General features: G+C 46.9%; 1 protein-coding gene across 5 annotated transcripts in view; it reads left to right on the forward strand.

Moving 5' to 3' along the window:
* sorbs3 (sorbin and SH3 domain containing 3) overlaps positions 1-16,603 on the forward strand; it is a 31,635-nt gene that overhangs the window by 12,719 nt on the left and 2,313 nt on the right. For 4 of the 5 annotated variants that reach the window (XM_036527034.1, XM_036527033.1, XM_036527035.1 and 1 more), the window contains 18 exons: positions 1,124-1,327; positions 1,804-1,876; positions 2,381-2,517; positions 2,968-3,031; positions 3,978-4,016; positions 4,163-4,268; positions 5,139-5,253; positions 7,745-7,798; positions 8,248-8,355; positions 9,483-9,541; positions 12,334-12,455; positions 13,227-13,285; positions 13,669-13,715; positions 14,221-14,335; positions 14,439-14,564; positions 14,994-15,545; positions 16,044-16,147; positions 16,399-16,505. In XM_036527034.1, coding sequence (XP_036382927.1) covers positions 1,124-1,327; positions 1,804-1,876; positions 2,381-2,517; positions 2,968-3,031; positions 3,978-4,016; positions 4,163-4,268; positions 5,139-5,253; positions 7,745-7,798; positions 8,248-8,355; positions 9,483-9,541; positions 12,334-12,455; positions 13,227-13,285; positions 13,669-13,715; positions 14,221-14,335; positions 14,439-14,564; positions 14,994-15,545; positions 16,044-16,147; positions 16,399-16,505 — 2,191 coding nt within the window. The remainder of the gene's footprint in view (positions 1-1,123; positions 1,328-1,803; positions 1,877-2,380; positions 2,518-2,967; positions 3,032-3,977; positions 4,017-4,162; positions 4,269-5,138; positions 5,254-7,744; positions 7,799-8,247; positions 8,356-9,482; positions 9,542-12,333; positions 12,456-13,226; positions 13,286-13,668; positions 13,716-14,220; positions 14,336-14,438; positions 14,565-14,993; positions 15,546-16,043; positions 16,148-16,398; positions 16,506-16,603) is intronic. The other variant, XM_036527036.1, reaches the window with a different exon arrangement.

Consider the following 16,603-nt stretch of genomic DNA (forward strand, 5'->3'; position numbering starts at 1 on the left):
GGCTGGGTATTAGGCTGGCAGCATCTACCACTGAAAGTGAGGCAGTAGAAGAATCTACCGCTCACTGATTCTCCACAGATCAAAATAATCGCATGTCAGAGCAGGACATCATCTGATTGTAGCCGGACCAGCCTGTGCTGGCACGAAAGCCCTGCTCGATAAAACTCTAAAGCCTTTTTTTTTTGTGTCTAAATAAATGTACTGCAAATGTATCTCTTTAGCCTGCCAGTGTGGGGCTGGGCTGAATTGCACCTGGAAAGGTGCCGCTTCAAAGCCGAACAACAAGGCTGCAACACTGGGACACACAAAAATGGGCTGAAAAGGAGAGAAAAAACAATTTGTTGAAGAGCTGGAATTTCCATGAAAATGGCCCCGGTCCTTAGCGGCGGGGGCACAATGGCGTCTCCCTGATTTATGTAGATACAGTTTCACGAGCTGTGAGAAACCTAGGCGCTTCCCATGACCCCGGAGCACAAACAGCGAGGGCAGCGAGGGCCCGAAACGCCCCCTCTCGCACGGAAACAAACAGGAGCCGGGGTAAGAGGTAGGGCTAGTGAGTGAGGGAGGGAATAGGGGGGAAGCGGGATGGTTTCCAAGGAAACGAGGGGGCGGGGCTTAAGTGGGGACAGGGAGCGTCATGCTACTTCATCGGGCGGGAAGGTGGGTAACATCGCCTCCCCCCCCCCCCCCCCCCACCATGATCTCCCTGCCCCAGCAACGCCTCAGCACCTCAGAATGGGCAGCCCAGCTGAATGGGCGGTTAATAGGGACATAATGAGCCTCTCTTATTTCATCCCCCTGAATGGGGCCTTTCTCTGGCCTTTGCAAAGGAGATGATGAAGTGGGTGGAACGGCACTTCCTCCAAGAGCTGCTTTAAATAAATTAGTGCCCTCTCACCGGGACCCGCATAGTCGGGGCTAATTAGTACCCTGAGACAAGAAGCAAGGTTTACAAGCACGTTCGCCCCTGACCGCTCAGCCTTCGGGAAAGAACTCTCTCGAAAGTGACGGCATGAGCCCATGACTAAGGGAAAAAGAAAATACAATCGCTGGACGTGCACCCGACGAGGGGCCTCACGAAGAGACATTCCCCCCAATTTTCTCTCCTGCCCCTCCTCCACAGCGGCAGGTGGAAATCCTGGACCATCTGAACGGCTCGCGGATCGTCTTCTCCAACGATGCCTCCCACAGCACCCTGCACCAGCTGCAGCCTTCCCCCGACCTGACCCAGGAGGTGGTGGTGATCTCCCCTGGGCTGCCCACTCCACCGCTGAGCCCCTATCGCACCTCCAGCCTCAGTCACAGACACCACTCTGAGGAGCAGAAGGCAAGTCACCCCCCTCTACAGCATGCCTTAGCTAGAGTGATCATACGTCCTCTTTTTCCCGGACATGTCCTCTTTTTGGGGCCTAAAAAATGCCTCCCAAAAAGAGGACATGTCCGGGAAAAAGAGGACGTATGGTCACCCTACCTTAGCTCTACAAAGACATACTGTAATTCAGCTGTCCTTCAAACTGTAGTAGTGAAGGATTGTGGCAGGTCATTGGTGCTCTTGGCACAACTGTATCATTTAGGAGACAATTTCACCCCCTTGTGGTGCTATTCATACATTGCAGCTGGTCTGGAATGTGCTGCGAATGGGGAAAAAAAAGCTCCTGTCTTTGTATTGGTTAACTTAATTTAGCTTAATGTGCCCTACTATTCCCCTAGATTTTTATTCACTTTAAGGGGACAGAGTCACATGTTTTGGTGCTGATTTCTACCCAAGGGTTTTGTTCTGAGCTCAGTTGCCTTCTCTTCCAGGTATCAGGGATCAATGGAAATGGCTCTCCAACCCTCAACTTTGGCTCCTACTACGGTCCTTCATCATCAACCGGTAAGATGCTTTTGGTTCTTTGAATCAATGAGAACTTGAACTAATTATTATCTCATTAATTAATTTACTTAAACAGGATATACATTTTTCGGAAAATGACTGCCATGGTTACTGTGGAGAGATGTGTGGGAGATGAAGAATTTGCACAATACTGGCCAAAAAATAATTATTTTGTGGCCATATATGCAAGCCGTGGTGGGAAAATTTTAACTGCCCCCAGAAAAAGGAAAAGTGAAAAACATTGGAACAGCTGAATGAGGATTTTCATGTGCTGTCTCACGCATGATTATGGTACTTTAAGTGTTTACTGAGTAACTTAAGTTAGTCGTCAACACTGCAATGATATTGCACTGTGATACTGTGATATTGTAATAGGAGAGATGTTAATTGCTATCTGAATTAATATTTTATGATAATGTCTTTGCCAGATGATTGCAGTGTTTTCCATATCCCCTGCGCAATGCCTGTTGAGGTAATAATGTGTGTCTGCTCTCTATGTGACAGGGACTCTGTTAAACGGTGTCCCAGGCAGAACCTCTGCTACCCTGCCCCGGAGGTTCGCCCCAGGGGAGGAGAGGCTGGTAAAATTCTCTGGCATTGGCCCCGTGGATGAGACTGGGATGCCCATCGCCTCCAGATCTGTGAGAGTGCCAATCACACACAAAGGCTGCTTGCTCACTTTAATGCATCTCATACACAATGAATAGCTCCTCTCCTCTCTGCCTACGCCTCTCCCTTACAAATAGGACTCTTGATTGCTCCAGTCAATGGGGGTTTATAAACCACTTTGTTTTAATGTCATCTACAACCCATTCACTTCAATGTCCCTTACTTTCTTTCCGAAACAACATTAAAATAAAATTTCTAATTTCGTCTGTACATTTTACGTCTTCAAAATCAATTCCTTTATCTCTAATAGCCTCTGCCTCTGGTTACCATTTGTCTATCCACAAAACTGTCCTTTGCTCTGTGGGCCTGGTTGTTTTCTCAGTTACAGACTTGACCCATCTCACACGCATTTTGAATATGCCTACCTCTCCCTCGACGGTGTTGACTTAGTACTCTCTCTTTCTGCCTTTCATGCACACCAGAGCGTGAACAAGCCTAAGGACTGGTACAGGAGCATGTTCAGACAGATCCACAAGAAGCCACCTGGTAGGTACTGTCTCCCCCTCTGCTCGCGCTGGCCCCCCGAGGAATTCAGCTCCGTCCCTGTCAGTCATTAGAGAGCCAATCCGAGGGGCAGATTAGCCCTGGAGCAAAGAAACGGGAGAAGAAAACAGGAAAGGGTGACGTTATCTGTGCTCTCTGCACTGTATGAAAAGCAACGAGAGAGTCCCAATCTGGCCTGGATACAGCATGCTGGTGGACTGTATTGGTCATCTGAGGACTGGTGTCAGCTTTAGTGCACGGATTTGAACTTGGATTCCTTCACTCTGAGAACACATTTAATGCACATTTATCACTCACGAATGCTACTTCTTATCTTTCACACCTGCAGACAGCAGGCACCAATTATGTTGTCAGAGGTGGAAGCTTGATTAACAGTCAAATGACGGGCCAGCTTGACAGTGGGGAAAAACTGTTTTAGTTGGTCCTTCACCAAGTGTGGCTAATATTGTCGGAATGTAATCTATTAACACGGCATCATATATATATATAAGCAGGGGGTTGGGGATTATAAGATGGATAGGCCTCCTTTCAGGAGTATGAGAGTGGGAGAATTTCTCTGACCCCATATGACTTCATCAGTATAAGATGACCAGAATGGGGGAAGTTAAAACTGACTTGCTTGTGGCAAATGCTAGAACTCGCCATTGTCAATGTAACCAGTCAGACTGCGGAGAGAGAGCTTAAAGGACAATAATACGGCGCACTCATTACCTGTCATAATGACCGTGGCCATGTGGAGCCCCACCTGTTCGTGGTGAGGGGCTCTCATTATCTTGTGTCTCAAAACACTCATTACCATCCCAGACTGCTGGGGTACCACTCCTTCGTCATTGACTCTGCACTGTGTGGTTGAGCATCATTAAACAGGTAAATTTCTCTCTCTCTCTCGCTGTCTCTCTCTCTCCCTCTCATCTGCTGTGTGTTACAGAGCCTGACCTGGGGGACTCCAGGCTGTGGTCTGAAGACAGTAAGTGTACAAATCATCACAGTGCCATTGAAAGTGTACATTTTGACACAGTAAACTTGACATAGAATACCCATGCAACATGCTCGAATGTTATGTCACTGTATGGGACACCCAAGCTTTGTTTGTTATGGCTCCTTTGCTCTCAGAGACCCTGGCCCCTCCTGATGTCCCCCCTGCCGGGAGTGCCTCGGACGGGCACAGACTCGAGCAGGACCTCTTCACCCTCACCCCCTACGGCTCCCTGCCTGACTGGTGAGTCTGGGGGTCTCGACAGCCTCAAACCGCCGGCTCACGGGGGGGTCATTCAGGGAAAGGCTGTGCCTGGCGCTGTATCCCACAATTCCTCCGTGCTAGTCACATTCCTGGTAGGAGTGATACGAGTAGGGAAGCTTTGGCGTTGGGAGATGACAGATTGAAGGTCATTTGTCACTATGCATAGAGAGATGGAGGGAAAAGTTATTTATCTTTATTAAGAGGGCAATCATCTGGTTATTTATTAGAAAAATACCTTTTATTTTATTTCATTTTTATTTTTCTCATTTTGTTGCCTGTGTTTTACATATGTACTTCAGTAATAGGCACCCTGTGTTCATCATTCCAGTAAAGCTGATTTGAATTAGTTAATTTAATTTAAATTTGAGAGAGAGAGAAAAAGAGAGATGACGCGTGCGTTGTGCATTGTGCATTGTTTCAGTCACAATAATTTAAAATGACTCCGTATTTCCTGCTTGTGGTCTGTTGAAGGTTAAATAAACAGTGCATAAAAGAATCCTGATCAGCAAAATATTGTAAGACACAGAATAACATCCGCTTATATTGTAGTTAAACGGCTGTATTTAAATGGTTGAATGTCTGATGCCTCTTGTTTGGAGGATAAAGCAGTGTGCAATCCAGGCCTGTTATGACTGTAGCGGGCAGACTGGAGATCTGGGAAAGTGGCCTCCTAAAGAAATGCCAGCAAAACACCCCAGCCAACAAAGAGACGAGAAATGAAAAAAAAAACAACAACACAAGAGACACAAGAGAGGGAGAGGCGTGCTGGGATCTGCCTGTGCAGGTACCAGCAGCAGAAACCACGATAAACGTCCCATGCCTGTCGGGGTGGGGTGGGGTGCGTTGCAGGAGCGAGCTGGGGGACGGAGACGCGCAGTCCGACCAAGGGAGGCGGCACCCGGAGCCCAGGAGCATTTTCGACTTCGAGCCAGGACAGAGCACCACCTCAGAGGACCCCGCTCAGGTAAGAGGGGCTTCAACCAGGGAACACTTCTCGTCAAGGGAAATTTATGTAGCTGCTTCTCAAGCAGTCATTTTAATAGCATGGAAGTTCAGAAAACTATGGGGGGTGGGATTGTAGATTTGTACTAAACTATAGATTTTTTTCATTTAAGAGTGTGAAGTAGTCACTGTTTATGTTTAAAAAACACAGTTAGGATGTCTGGCCTTTACCACAACCTGTGTTGAGAATTTATGATCCTATACCCTGTCTTTACTACAGAATGTTACATTGTGAATAATTCTGTGCAGTATAAAATGTCAGGGAATTTTCTTGGATTGTTCCAGTAATAAAAAAGGAAGGATTATGGCACAATGAAACAGGTTTTTCAAGGTTTTTGAACAGATGCCTTTAAAAGTTGTCACAGTTTATTCATTACGGCGTAGCTTAATGCTTGCCTTGGACTTGAACTGAGAGTGCAGCTTTGTGTTTAGCCAGAGCAGCGATGGGCATGCTGGTGGGTGGCCACCTTGGCAGTGCAGTAGAGGCAAGCTGTGTGATGGAGGCTCTGGCACAGAGACACATTAGGACCCGGGAGGCTGTGGCCGGTGTGCTGCCCCTTGGCCTGCCCTCTGTGACCCGTCAGATGCTGGTGTTTGCGTGCTTATCGAGGCAGCAGACAATTCCCCTCTTTTGTTGCCTCAGCCCCTTCCTTTAAGGATTAAGCGCTTTTAGTACATTCAGCTGTGGAAGGATGGCATATCAACTATACAGTGTAATATAGGTCTGAATGTGGGCACTTGTAGTGCAGTGGCACACCCATTGGAATTGTATTGTGGGGTTGTTTGTACATACAGGAACGCAACATTCCATTCTCTGTCTTGCTAAATGCGCAGGTAATCCTTGCCTTTATTTGCTTCCTGCGCTTATGTAATTGGAGTCTTAAAGAAACCGGTGTATAGTAAGATTACCCCAAGCTGTTTCTGGCTTGTTCCACCGTGGTTTTCTGTTGATGGCATATCAATGGCGCTAACGATGAATTGATGAACAGTCACTTTTATCACATGTGACTCTTGTCAGGCAGTGAGTTTCTGGGCAGCTAGAATAGCCAATATGAGACAGAAATGGTGCACCGATGAGCACTTTTCAACAGGTCTGGACAATACAGAAGTTTTACCAACAGCCTCTTTGACTGTATCCCTAGCTAAAATCAGTGGCATACAGACTGGAGCAACATTACATTACATTATTGGCATTTAGCAGACATTCTTATCTAGAGCAAGTTAGATGGGTTACAATTTTCACATGTTATCCAATAATACAGCTAGGTATTTACTGAGACAATACTAGGTTAAGTACCTTGCCCAAGGGTACAGTAACAGTGCCCCAGCAGGGAATTGAGTCCTGTTCCTTACCGCTATGCTACACTGCCACCCTGACCAACAAGTTGCTGCCAATTGCACTCCCTTGATCGCTGAGGATTATGGCCCTGTCCAGTGCCTCACTCCAACACATCACACATAGGTGCAAACACTGCTACCACAGCACAGCACAGCACTTGGAATGTGAAGACACTGACACCTCCTCTTTAACCACGTGGGTGTTAATAAATACAGCAGATTGTCAAGAAAGTGTTTTTATTGGGTGGGGGGGTTTGGGTGCCTTTTCCAATTACTCTCGTCACCGCGTCCCAGATCTGCAGCTTGAATAGGCCCCGGCTCTCTGAACGGAGACAAGAAGCCATTGTTCCGTCCCGGTATGGAGTCCCTGCTGGGAGCGGGCGTCTTGTGATACCGATTATGCTCTTAACCGCTTGTGGTGTCTAATGCCTCACAGCATGGAGGTTCATTCGATTTCCTCCTCCCCCCACTAGCCCCTGCCCCTGGAGGTCGTCAAACATGACTTCGTACCCAGGGCTCCCCGCTGCACAGCACTTGTGCAGAAATCTCATAAGAGCACTCAGACCATATCAGGTGCTGCGCTCTCCGCAAATGACCTCATCGTCTGTATTATTCTGATAGTTGTGATAAATTTTGGCCGCGGAGCCCCCTCTTTGGCGTTGGTGGTGATCTATCCTGCCAAGGTATTTCAAGGAACTGGAAGGCCTTTTTCAAGCTCTTCCCCTTTTAAAGCAATGCTTTCTGTGATCTGTCCATTCTGTCTCTACAGTATTCCCTGTATTAAATATGAATCCTTTTTTTGAAAGGATGAGATGTGCTGGGCTTTTTAAAGTTGGCTAAATCTCTGTCATAAAATAATCAAATCGGCACCCACATCAAACAATACTGTAATTTATCATAAAGTACTTACATGTTTGCATGACTTCACCTTTTGGGGGAGAGGTTTATCTTAATCAAACACATGGCATAAGTCATCATGATTAGCTCAGTAAAGACACACTGTTTTATACTCCTGCCTTGTTCAAAGTCAAATTAAAATGACAAATCAAGCAAAAGAGTTCCACTTCTCTGTCTCCCAGCTGACCTTGAGTTGACCTTGTGATTCCTGTCCTCAGGGTCAGAGTCTTCCACAGCAGCCTCTGGTGAAGCCCCACTCTCCATCCATTGAGGTGAGTGGCAGTGATGATTACGCACGTGATTAGTCTGTTCTGGTTCTGTGCAGGAAGGAGGAGATTCCTCAGAGTAGCTCCAGCTAATCCACATGTGCCAGCTTAAAATTCAAAAAGCCTTTTCTGAATAAAACTCAAATCCTGGTCTCTGGACTCCAGTCCAGCCTGTGCCACTCCTTGACCATCCAGGAGGGGTCAGCCTGCATTCTGTTAAACCACAGGGGCGCAGAATGGGCAGAGTTAGCGTGAAGTGTTTTACTGGGCTGAAACTACACCCACTTATAATTTGTTTAGATTCAAAAGCATGTATCAGAAGTTTAGTTGGTATAAGAACACAAGACGATATGGTTTTAAAGAGGGATGCCAGGAATTTTTCCATCACTGCTCTACTGTGTCTGTGCATTGTGTGGTAACCACCTCACCCCCCTTGCCCTCGCTGCCTCAACCAGGCGAGTCTGGTCTCAGAGCTGACTCGCTTTGAGGCGGAGCTAGACTCGGACATCCAGGGCCTGGAGAGGAGGCTGTCTCAGAAACGGCAGCGACGAGGCCGGGGTGAGGTACTGAGCCCCCTGCGATTCTGCTGATGCCCCCCTCCCCTCCGCAATCTGCAACATCCGCCAATCACCTCACCTCACTCAGAGAGAGACACAGAGAGAGAGGTCTGCTCTGATGCCGAGACTCTATCAACTCCTTTTACTGAGCTGCCATTCATACCTGCCCATTGTTAAGGCTCCCCACTTCAGATAGTGTCGGGAAGCTCATTAGGGGCCATCATCAGCTTCATACAAGCTTCACCCTCAACCACTTGCTAGCCAGTCGTGAGACAGGAGGTTACGTGAATGAACAGTTGTAACAGGAGATTGCAGTTGACAGGATCATGGTTTTATCCCCACATTTTGGTTTAGACTGCAGACCCTCACAAAGTTTTTTCATTCCCGCCCCTTCATCGGACCCCTATCGCATTGTGTCTCTCTCTGGGTGGAACGAGGCAATACCTCCCAGACTGGAGTATGTTTGATTCCCCGAGGATGTTTGCAAAAGAAACAGGTGGCCCTGCATGCCAGCTTGTATAACTGTCCTCCATCAAGACCCGCCCCTCCTGCTCCCTGAAACTGCCTCGGCATCACCTGGATGCCACCGCAACAAAATCACCTGCTTGTCTGACTTTTACCAGCGATGAGTGATCCAAAAAATATGCAAATCCAGCATGCACTCATTTGATTGTGGCCTACAGAAATGGCTGTAATCCAAAATGAAATCACAACCTTGATTGCTTGGAGTAGCACTTGCATGCCACTGTGCATGCCGAATCTTCTCACCGAGATGTGAATTGGAACACAGTGACCCCAATGGGGTTATTTCCAGTGTATTCCTGTCAAAGTTTCAAACGTTTCATTTCATTCGCTATATTTCAGAAGCCCTCATGAATCTAACCGCTGTATTTCATTCAGCTTGATCACTGGCTTATGTAAAAAAAAAGAAGTTGTCATTCAAGTGACAACAGCCTGGCATCTTTGTAATCATACACAGTGGATCGTAGGACCCAGGGGAGTTCTCTCTCTCTCTCCCCAGCCGGGAGTGGTCACCGCCTTCATTCTCTCTGAGCTGCTGTGATATTTCCTCTGTGCTTTTCGGAGTGGGATAGGCTCAAGGGAACAGGCTTCATGTGATCTCTGCTTCCCAGGGCGCAAGGAGCACCGTCCCAGCGACCGCACCAGGTACGCGGAGTGCACAGGAAACGAGGTACGTGACAGCCAGGGCTTCCTGCTGTGTGTGTGCGTGAGAGAATTTTCAAGTGTGTCTGTGTGCGTATAAGTTATGAGTGTGAGTTTTTGAGTGTATGAGAGTGTGTGTCTGTGTGTGTGTGTGTGTGTGTGTGTGTGTGTGTGTGTGTGTGTGTGTGTGTGTGTGTGTGTGTGTGTGTGTTTGGATGTACTAATCACATGCCTGGGTGATGGGTTTATCCCAGCGGTAAAACTAAGCCCCTTTCTATGGGGAAGCATTACAAGGAGCTTAGGAGCAAGCTACTGACTTGATCTTTGGGGTGGATAGCTGTGGCTTCGCTGGCACTGTTAAGGATGTACAGGGATTTATGCAGCAACAGGTAGGATCAGCTGTCCAGATCACGGACACAACATGGTCATCATTTGCTATCCTACACTTTGCTTTGTTTCAGACGTTTCAAAACTGTCCGATAGGGGAGGACGTTGTTCCCTGACCAGCAAACAATGCTTGTCACACAACTCTGGTGCCAAATTTGCACACGTTTTTTTTTCCTTCCTTTATACAGCTATTTTATTGTGTTGAAAGAACATCTGGCATTTTCTGGAGAGGGCAGTATATGGGTCCTGTGCAGGTCTTTTTTTTCAGACCATGAATGATTCAGGTTAACTGTTGCTGCTGAACTCTTCTGACACTCTCCTCCATCTATTGCATGTCAGTGGATTGTTTTCTACACCTGTTAGTTAAGATACCACAGTAACGATGAAAAGACTCTGGACTCTGTATTGCCGGCAGATCATAAAGCAGCAGTGAGTTTGCTGAGACTGGTAGAACATGTTTGCAAAGGCTCACACCCTCATTTCCAGTTTTCTCTTTCCCCTCTTCTTAGTACCATTCCATGGGAACTCTTCTAGCGTAGACGTGATTGGACCGTTTGTCGGTCCCTTCTGCATCACACCCAGTTGCACATGAATCACACTTTTCAAAGTGTTTAGTTGTGCCGCTGCTTGACAGTAGATCTTATCACCGGCTGAAACATCAATAAACAGTTCAGCTCTTATCGAATTTCTTCTCTGGCACATGCACCATATGATATCATATGACGTTTCTGCCCTGTCATTGTTTAAACCAGGCTTTTGTGGGGGAAAAAGTTGCCACCAAGGAACTGGCAAAAATACAAGGATATTACATCATATTTTTTTCTTCACTCATAGCAAAGAACGAAGTTTAGAGATTACTTTTTCTAAAACTCACCCCTCTAAAAAGTGTCTTGCTCAGGCAGTAATTTGGCCTGTCCTAAACCACATTCTTCAACTTTTCTGCAAACAGCACAGACACTACACACCTCTCCTGAAATCTCCGCCAGTGCCAGTGTTTGTGCTTTAAAGATGTTTGGGCAAGTTAATGGTTCAACTCCTGGCTGGCAGCCCTGCATACCTGGCCTCGTTTAACCTCCCCCACGGACTCCTTAATCCATGTTTCCCCTCTTTCGCCATTGCAATCAGCAGGGACCTCATAATGCATTTACCCTGAACTCCAACTCCACAGAGGGCCCTGAAACTCAGGCTTGTCCCTGCATGGCTGCGTGGCTCCCCTTTGCGGTAGGCGCATAGGAGCAAACGTGGGGCCTACACTCTTTTAACAAACCTGCTCTGTCAAGAGCACAGAGATCCATGTTACACTCCAGCAGTTGGGGTCAGATCAACAAAGTCCATGCTCCAGGAGCGCCTACAGGAAGTACCCTTTTAAACACATCCATGATCTCATAGAGCAAAGTCAAGTCTTGGAAAGCAAATTGTGCTGACCAGGACCAGCTCGATGCCTTGAATCAGTGGGTGATGCAAGCATAGCAGAGCTTCCTGATTCCAACATTTTCAGCTCAATGATTTGTCAGGCCGAGAGGGCACAGCTACACATTTCTTACCAAGTGTGTAATGCATTCTTGGACACCTCTCTCTCTCTCTCTCTCTTTCTCACTTGCTTTCAGTCCTTGTTGTTGTTTGTTAAGGAGAGTGAATGTTTCTCAGCCTGCTCTACCCCCTGCCTCTTTCCCCGCCCTCAGGATGCAGTAAACGGGCTCGTTACCAAGGTGATGTGAAGTGGAAACACGCAGCCCTCGGAATAAAGCAAACTTTAGCAGCTTTCTGTCATCCCGTCTGCCGACCATGCCCAGGGCAGAAGGGCGGCCTGACGCCAGACTGTGATGGCCAGTTTGGGCTCGAGGTTTAATGATGGAGTGCACGTTTGGCAGCTGGGGGTCGATGTGTGTGAACTTTAGCCGGACCTGACAAATGATCTGCGAAGACAGTGAACTGTTTCAGGCACACGGCTGTTGAAGACTAACACTGATGTAATGTTTATTTTCCCAGTCACCTTTCACAGAGATGAATAGCACTGCGTACAGTATAAACCTCAGAACCAAGTCCTCTGCGAATGATATTACTCAAAACAATGACAATAAAATCTGCTCTCCAAAGGTTACAGATGTGAGCTTCCAATCTTCAAATATCATTTGGATTTCCTGTGCATTTTTTCCTCTGTCTCCTCTCTACAGTTCTGGCTTCTTCTTGTCCTCATTCCATCTTCATTTGATCTTTTGCATGCTAACCAGCTGGACCGAGGAAACCATGCCTGCATGACAAATGTGTGCACTGCGACACACGTTATCTACCTCTCTCTGCGAACGCAGTCAGGCTGCAAAGGCTGTGAAAGCACCACGTATATATAACTACTAGAAGGTCTTTTTCCAGGACCATGAAAGTGCTGCGCCAAGTGCTGCGCCTCTGCTGAAATCTTTCATCTTACTTTCCCAGCCCTGTGATTGGAGCAAAGCAGCCCGTGACCAACAGCTTGGGTGTGGCACCTACCAGTCATCCAGTTGTCCCCAGCTCCAGTGCCGTGCAAAGGACGTCACCCAGCCACACACATGGTAGAGGTAATGTCTCTCCACTTACTCAACAGGTTAACAAATGTCTTCCCATTGGAGGAATAGCTGTGGTATGGAGCAGTAACATGCGCATTCAAAGGTCCCCTAGCTATGGTACTCGGTCCATTCCTGCTACCTCTGAATCATTTTCCTCTGAAGTAAGAATGAGAAAGGTGTCTTTTGACCTTATTAAATTTTTTTGCATTGGCCTTCTGAGCGAAAACCAGAATGTCACCGTTTTGTTTCACTTATTGTTTTGAGCTCTCTGAGATGACTGTTTCCTGAATAATCAGCGCAAACATAAATAGCTCAAAGGGGAGGCTTCTCTGCTTTAGTTCAATTTACAAGAAGCTGCAGCAGCGTTCGGGTGGAGGGGAGCCGCAGAAAATGAGGCCTGAAAGCCGGAAGCCGTGATTACAGATTAGCATTATCCGATTGTTTTTGTTGGAGATTAGTCCGGGGAGAGCTGGTCAGAAAGTTTGGCTGTTTTGTACGAACTGTACATCGTGTTGGAAGAGATTCAGTATCTTCCCTTTTTTTCTTCTCTCCCTTTGGAGACATTTTCTGTGCCCTGGTTATTTTCTTAAAGTGACACTGAGTTGACTTGTAACACTGAAATGTGTCTATGACACAGTGCTACTTTAAAGACCTTATCTCAAATTGGTTACCTTTAAGATAAGGGCAGGGAAACTCCCCAACAGGTTTTAGGGAGTTAGAGAATGTCACTGCATGAGAAATCTGTTGTTGATCAGCAGTGTGCACTTTCTGCTCTGTCCCCAGGCAATCCTGCCTCTGCACCCGAAGCCATGGACTTCCCACTGAAGAGAGAGGAGAAGAAGGTTAGGACCTTAGATCCATTTAGGAAGGCTTCCGTGTCATGACCTAGGCAGGGTTACCACCGAATTACTCATTACTCTGCTCAGGAATGCATGCAAACCTGTCGCAAGTGCAATCAAGAGATATGGTGGACAAATTTCGACAGTTGGCATCACCAGCGAGATTGCTGCAATCTGAGAGTTTTCCGTGTTACACATTTTCGTGGTTTGAAAGAATCAAGTCTTTCACCATTTCTATTTCTGTCTGACCTACTTACTGTCAGGCCAAACTTGGTGCATGATTTTTCTAAAACAGTCGACATTTGCAAACTGAAGAAAGTCCTCTGGCCTTTGCTAAAGAGGATTTCTCTGTAAACTGCTGATGAAGTGTTTTTGTGTTTCTGCAGATGAAAGCTGCAAGGGCCAAGTTCAATTTCCAGGCCCAGTCACCCAAGTGAGTATAACATCCAGCACATCCAACTATGAGCAGATTCATTCCTCACAGTTTGTTTTTAACAGCTTCTAGTGGCTGTAAAAGACTACACAGCAGCTACGATTGCTCTATTGAGGGCAGTATATGGTGGCAGTGTAGCACAGTGGTGAGTAGTAAGTGGTAAGGTTGCCGGTTTGATTCCCTGTGGAGCACTGCTGTTGTACTCTTGGGTAAGGTGCTTAACCCAGAATTGCTTCCATAAAATATGCAGCTGTATAAAAGGGTAAAATGTAAAAAAATGTAACCTATGTTTCTCTGGATAAGAGTGTCTGCTAAAATGCCAACAAAGTAATGTATTCAGAGAACAATATAATCCTTATAGGTACAAAGTTTTCACTCAACACCTACATGTAAAACTGTTTTTGAGTCATTTAATGATAACACTTTATTCTCGTTATGTCGTTAACATTAATGTTATTTAAGCTAACTATACTCATGTTGTTCTTCTGCTGGATTTCTCCCCCAGAGAGCTGACCCTGCAGAAGGGCGATGTGGTGTACATCCACAGACAGGTGGACGCCAACTGGTTTGAAGGAGAGCATCATGGGAGAGCTGGTATCTTTCCAATCACCTATGTGGAGGTGGGTGAACCTTAAATTGAGCGCACAGGGTTGGGGGTTTGCTCTATTTACCTTTTTTTCTGGGCCTCATTGACTCCCCCCCCCCCACTATTTAATTGGCCAGATCATTCCCCCAACTGAGAAGCCCACACCCATCAAGTCGCCCACCATCCAGGTGCTGGAGTACGGAGAGGCCATGGCTCTCTTCAACTTCCCTGCAGATCTGCCCGTGGAGCTCTCCTTCCGCAAGGTCAGGCTCACATCTGACCCCTCCTCAAATGCCTCAAACTCCTCTGTGCAACTTCTATCCATACCAATGTAACACCGTTCAGCAAAACCACACGCCGACACTGACCTTAAGTAACATATCTGTGGTGATACATAAACCATAAGTGAAATTATTTACTGTCAGAGGAGGAAGTGGGTAATTGTGGATATGCTGGCTGAGTTTCATGGAGAATACACAGGGATATATGTTGTATTCACTGTTTTACACATCCAAAATGCCTGTGGCCTGTGGAGCTCAGAGAATTAACCAAACCATTCAAAAATTTGCCAAACCATTTACAGCTTTTTGAGACCAGTCATAAATATCTTAGACTATTTGAGAGACATGTTGTGCGGAGTTGACCCAGTGAAGCTTAGTGCTCCTGAACTCTGCCCCCCCCCCCCTTCTCAGGGTGAGCGGATCTGTGTGACCAGGCGTGTGGACGACAGCTGGCTGGAGGGCCGGATCCCTGGGACCTCTCGCAGCGGCATCTTCCCCGCCAGCTACGTCCAAGTCAACAAGATGCCCCGCACCAAATCCTCCGACGACTACCCCTCCTCCCCCACCTCCACCTCCCCCTCCCAGCCCCTCAGTCCTGGTCGCCCCCTCCACTCCCCCGCTCCCCGCTCGCCCCTCTCTCCCAGTGTTTTCAGCCCAAGTCCGCAGCCCTCCCCGCTGAAGCAGCACTCCCCTGCACTACCCCAGTCCCCAGGCCCCCAGTCGCGGTCACCTCAGTCTCCCGATCATCTCTCCCTCTCGATGCAGCCCTCCAATCACTGGCCCAGCACCTCCCCCAAATCCAACTCCCCCACTCCACAGACCAACCACTGGAGTGGAACACACCCGGCAGCTCATAATTCTCTCAACAGAGAGGCAAGATTAGAACCAGCGCCGTCCAAACAGACCCCTCAATGGGCAGGTGCCACAGCAAACATCACTCCCACATCTGGCTACTCTACTCAGGTATGATTTTTTTTTGGGGAATTCAGTTGAAATTAAGGATTCGATTGATGAGGCTGTGACATGATTCTCCTGACCTCACGGAATGAAAATAAAAAGATGACAATGATGCTAATGTGTTAATGATGATAATGTGTTTCAAACTCGTGCCATGCATTACATGCATGCAGACTGATTAGTTGTTTTGTGCTCTGTATAAAGTTTCATAAAATTGGCATTGACTTCAAAATCAGTGGACAGCTGTGTCTTTTTCAACAGCATACAGTGTGAATTCCCTTAGCTTTAGAAGTAGGATGCCACACACTACAGGTTTCTGTGAAAAATGTTTTTACATCTATATCTATATCTATCTATGTTTGTATAGCTATTTCAGTTACTATTCTGTTAACAGCATGGAGTATGGAGGGATTGAACCTCACTTACAATCACGTATTTCAAGTGAAGTACTGATTATTTTCCAGCTGTAGTATGGGATTTTAAAAATCTCTCTCCTCTTATTAGAATGGAAATGCCACCAACTCGACACAGCCCAGCCAACACATCATGGCTCCACCCACAGCACAGACATCCACCAATCCTGGCTCCACAGTGGTCCAACGGCAACCGTGAGTCTGAATTCAAAGCAAAGCTCCATCGAATTAGGGCTTCGCGCTTTTAACAGTTTTTCTCGATCAGAACTGACATACCCTGATGACATCACACAGCTAATAGAATGTATATATATCTATGATTCACCAATGCTTGCTAAAACAGTCAATAGATTTGGCATCTCATATGGACCACATTCCAGTCATTAGTTAGGGAGAAGGTCAGCTTCATCACTCTCTTCGTTCTCTCCTCTCTCTCATTAAATCAGGTATAAAGCCGTCTACAACTACAAGCCACAGAACAGTGACGAGCTGGAGCTGAGAGAGGGAGACATTGTGCAAGTGATGGAGAAGTGTGATGATGGCTGGTTTGTAGGTAGTGTGTCTCTCCAGTCCTTGATTCAGTATCACCTTTTAGGTCAGTGCTCAGAAATGCACTAAGCAGTTGCAATTCTGTCCTCTGCTGGACATTGT

This window comes from Megalops cyprinoides, chromosome 4 (assembly GCF_013368585.1).
Source record: "Megalops cyprinoides isolate fMegCyp1 chromosome 4, fMegCyp1.pri, whole genome shotgun sequence".
In the NCBI taxonomy this organism is placed as follows: Eukaryota; Metazoa; Chordata; class Actinopteri; order Elopiformes; family Megalopidae; genus Megalops; species Megalops cyprinoides.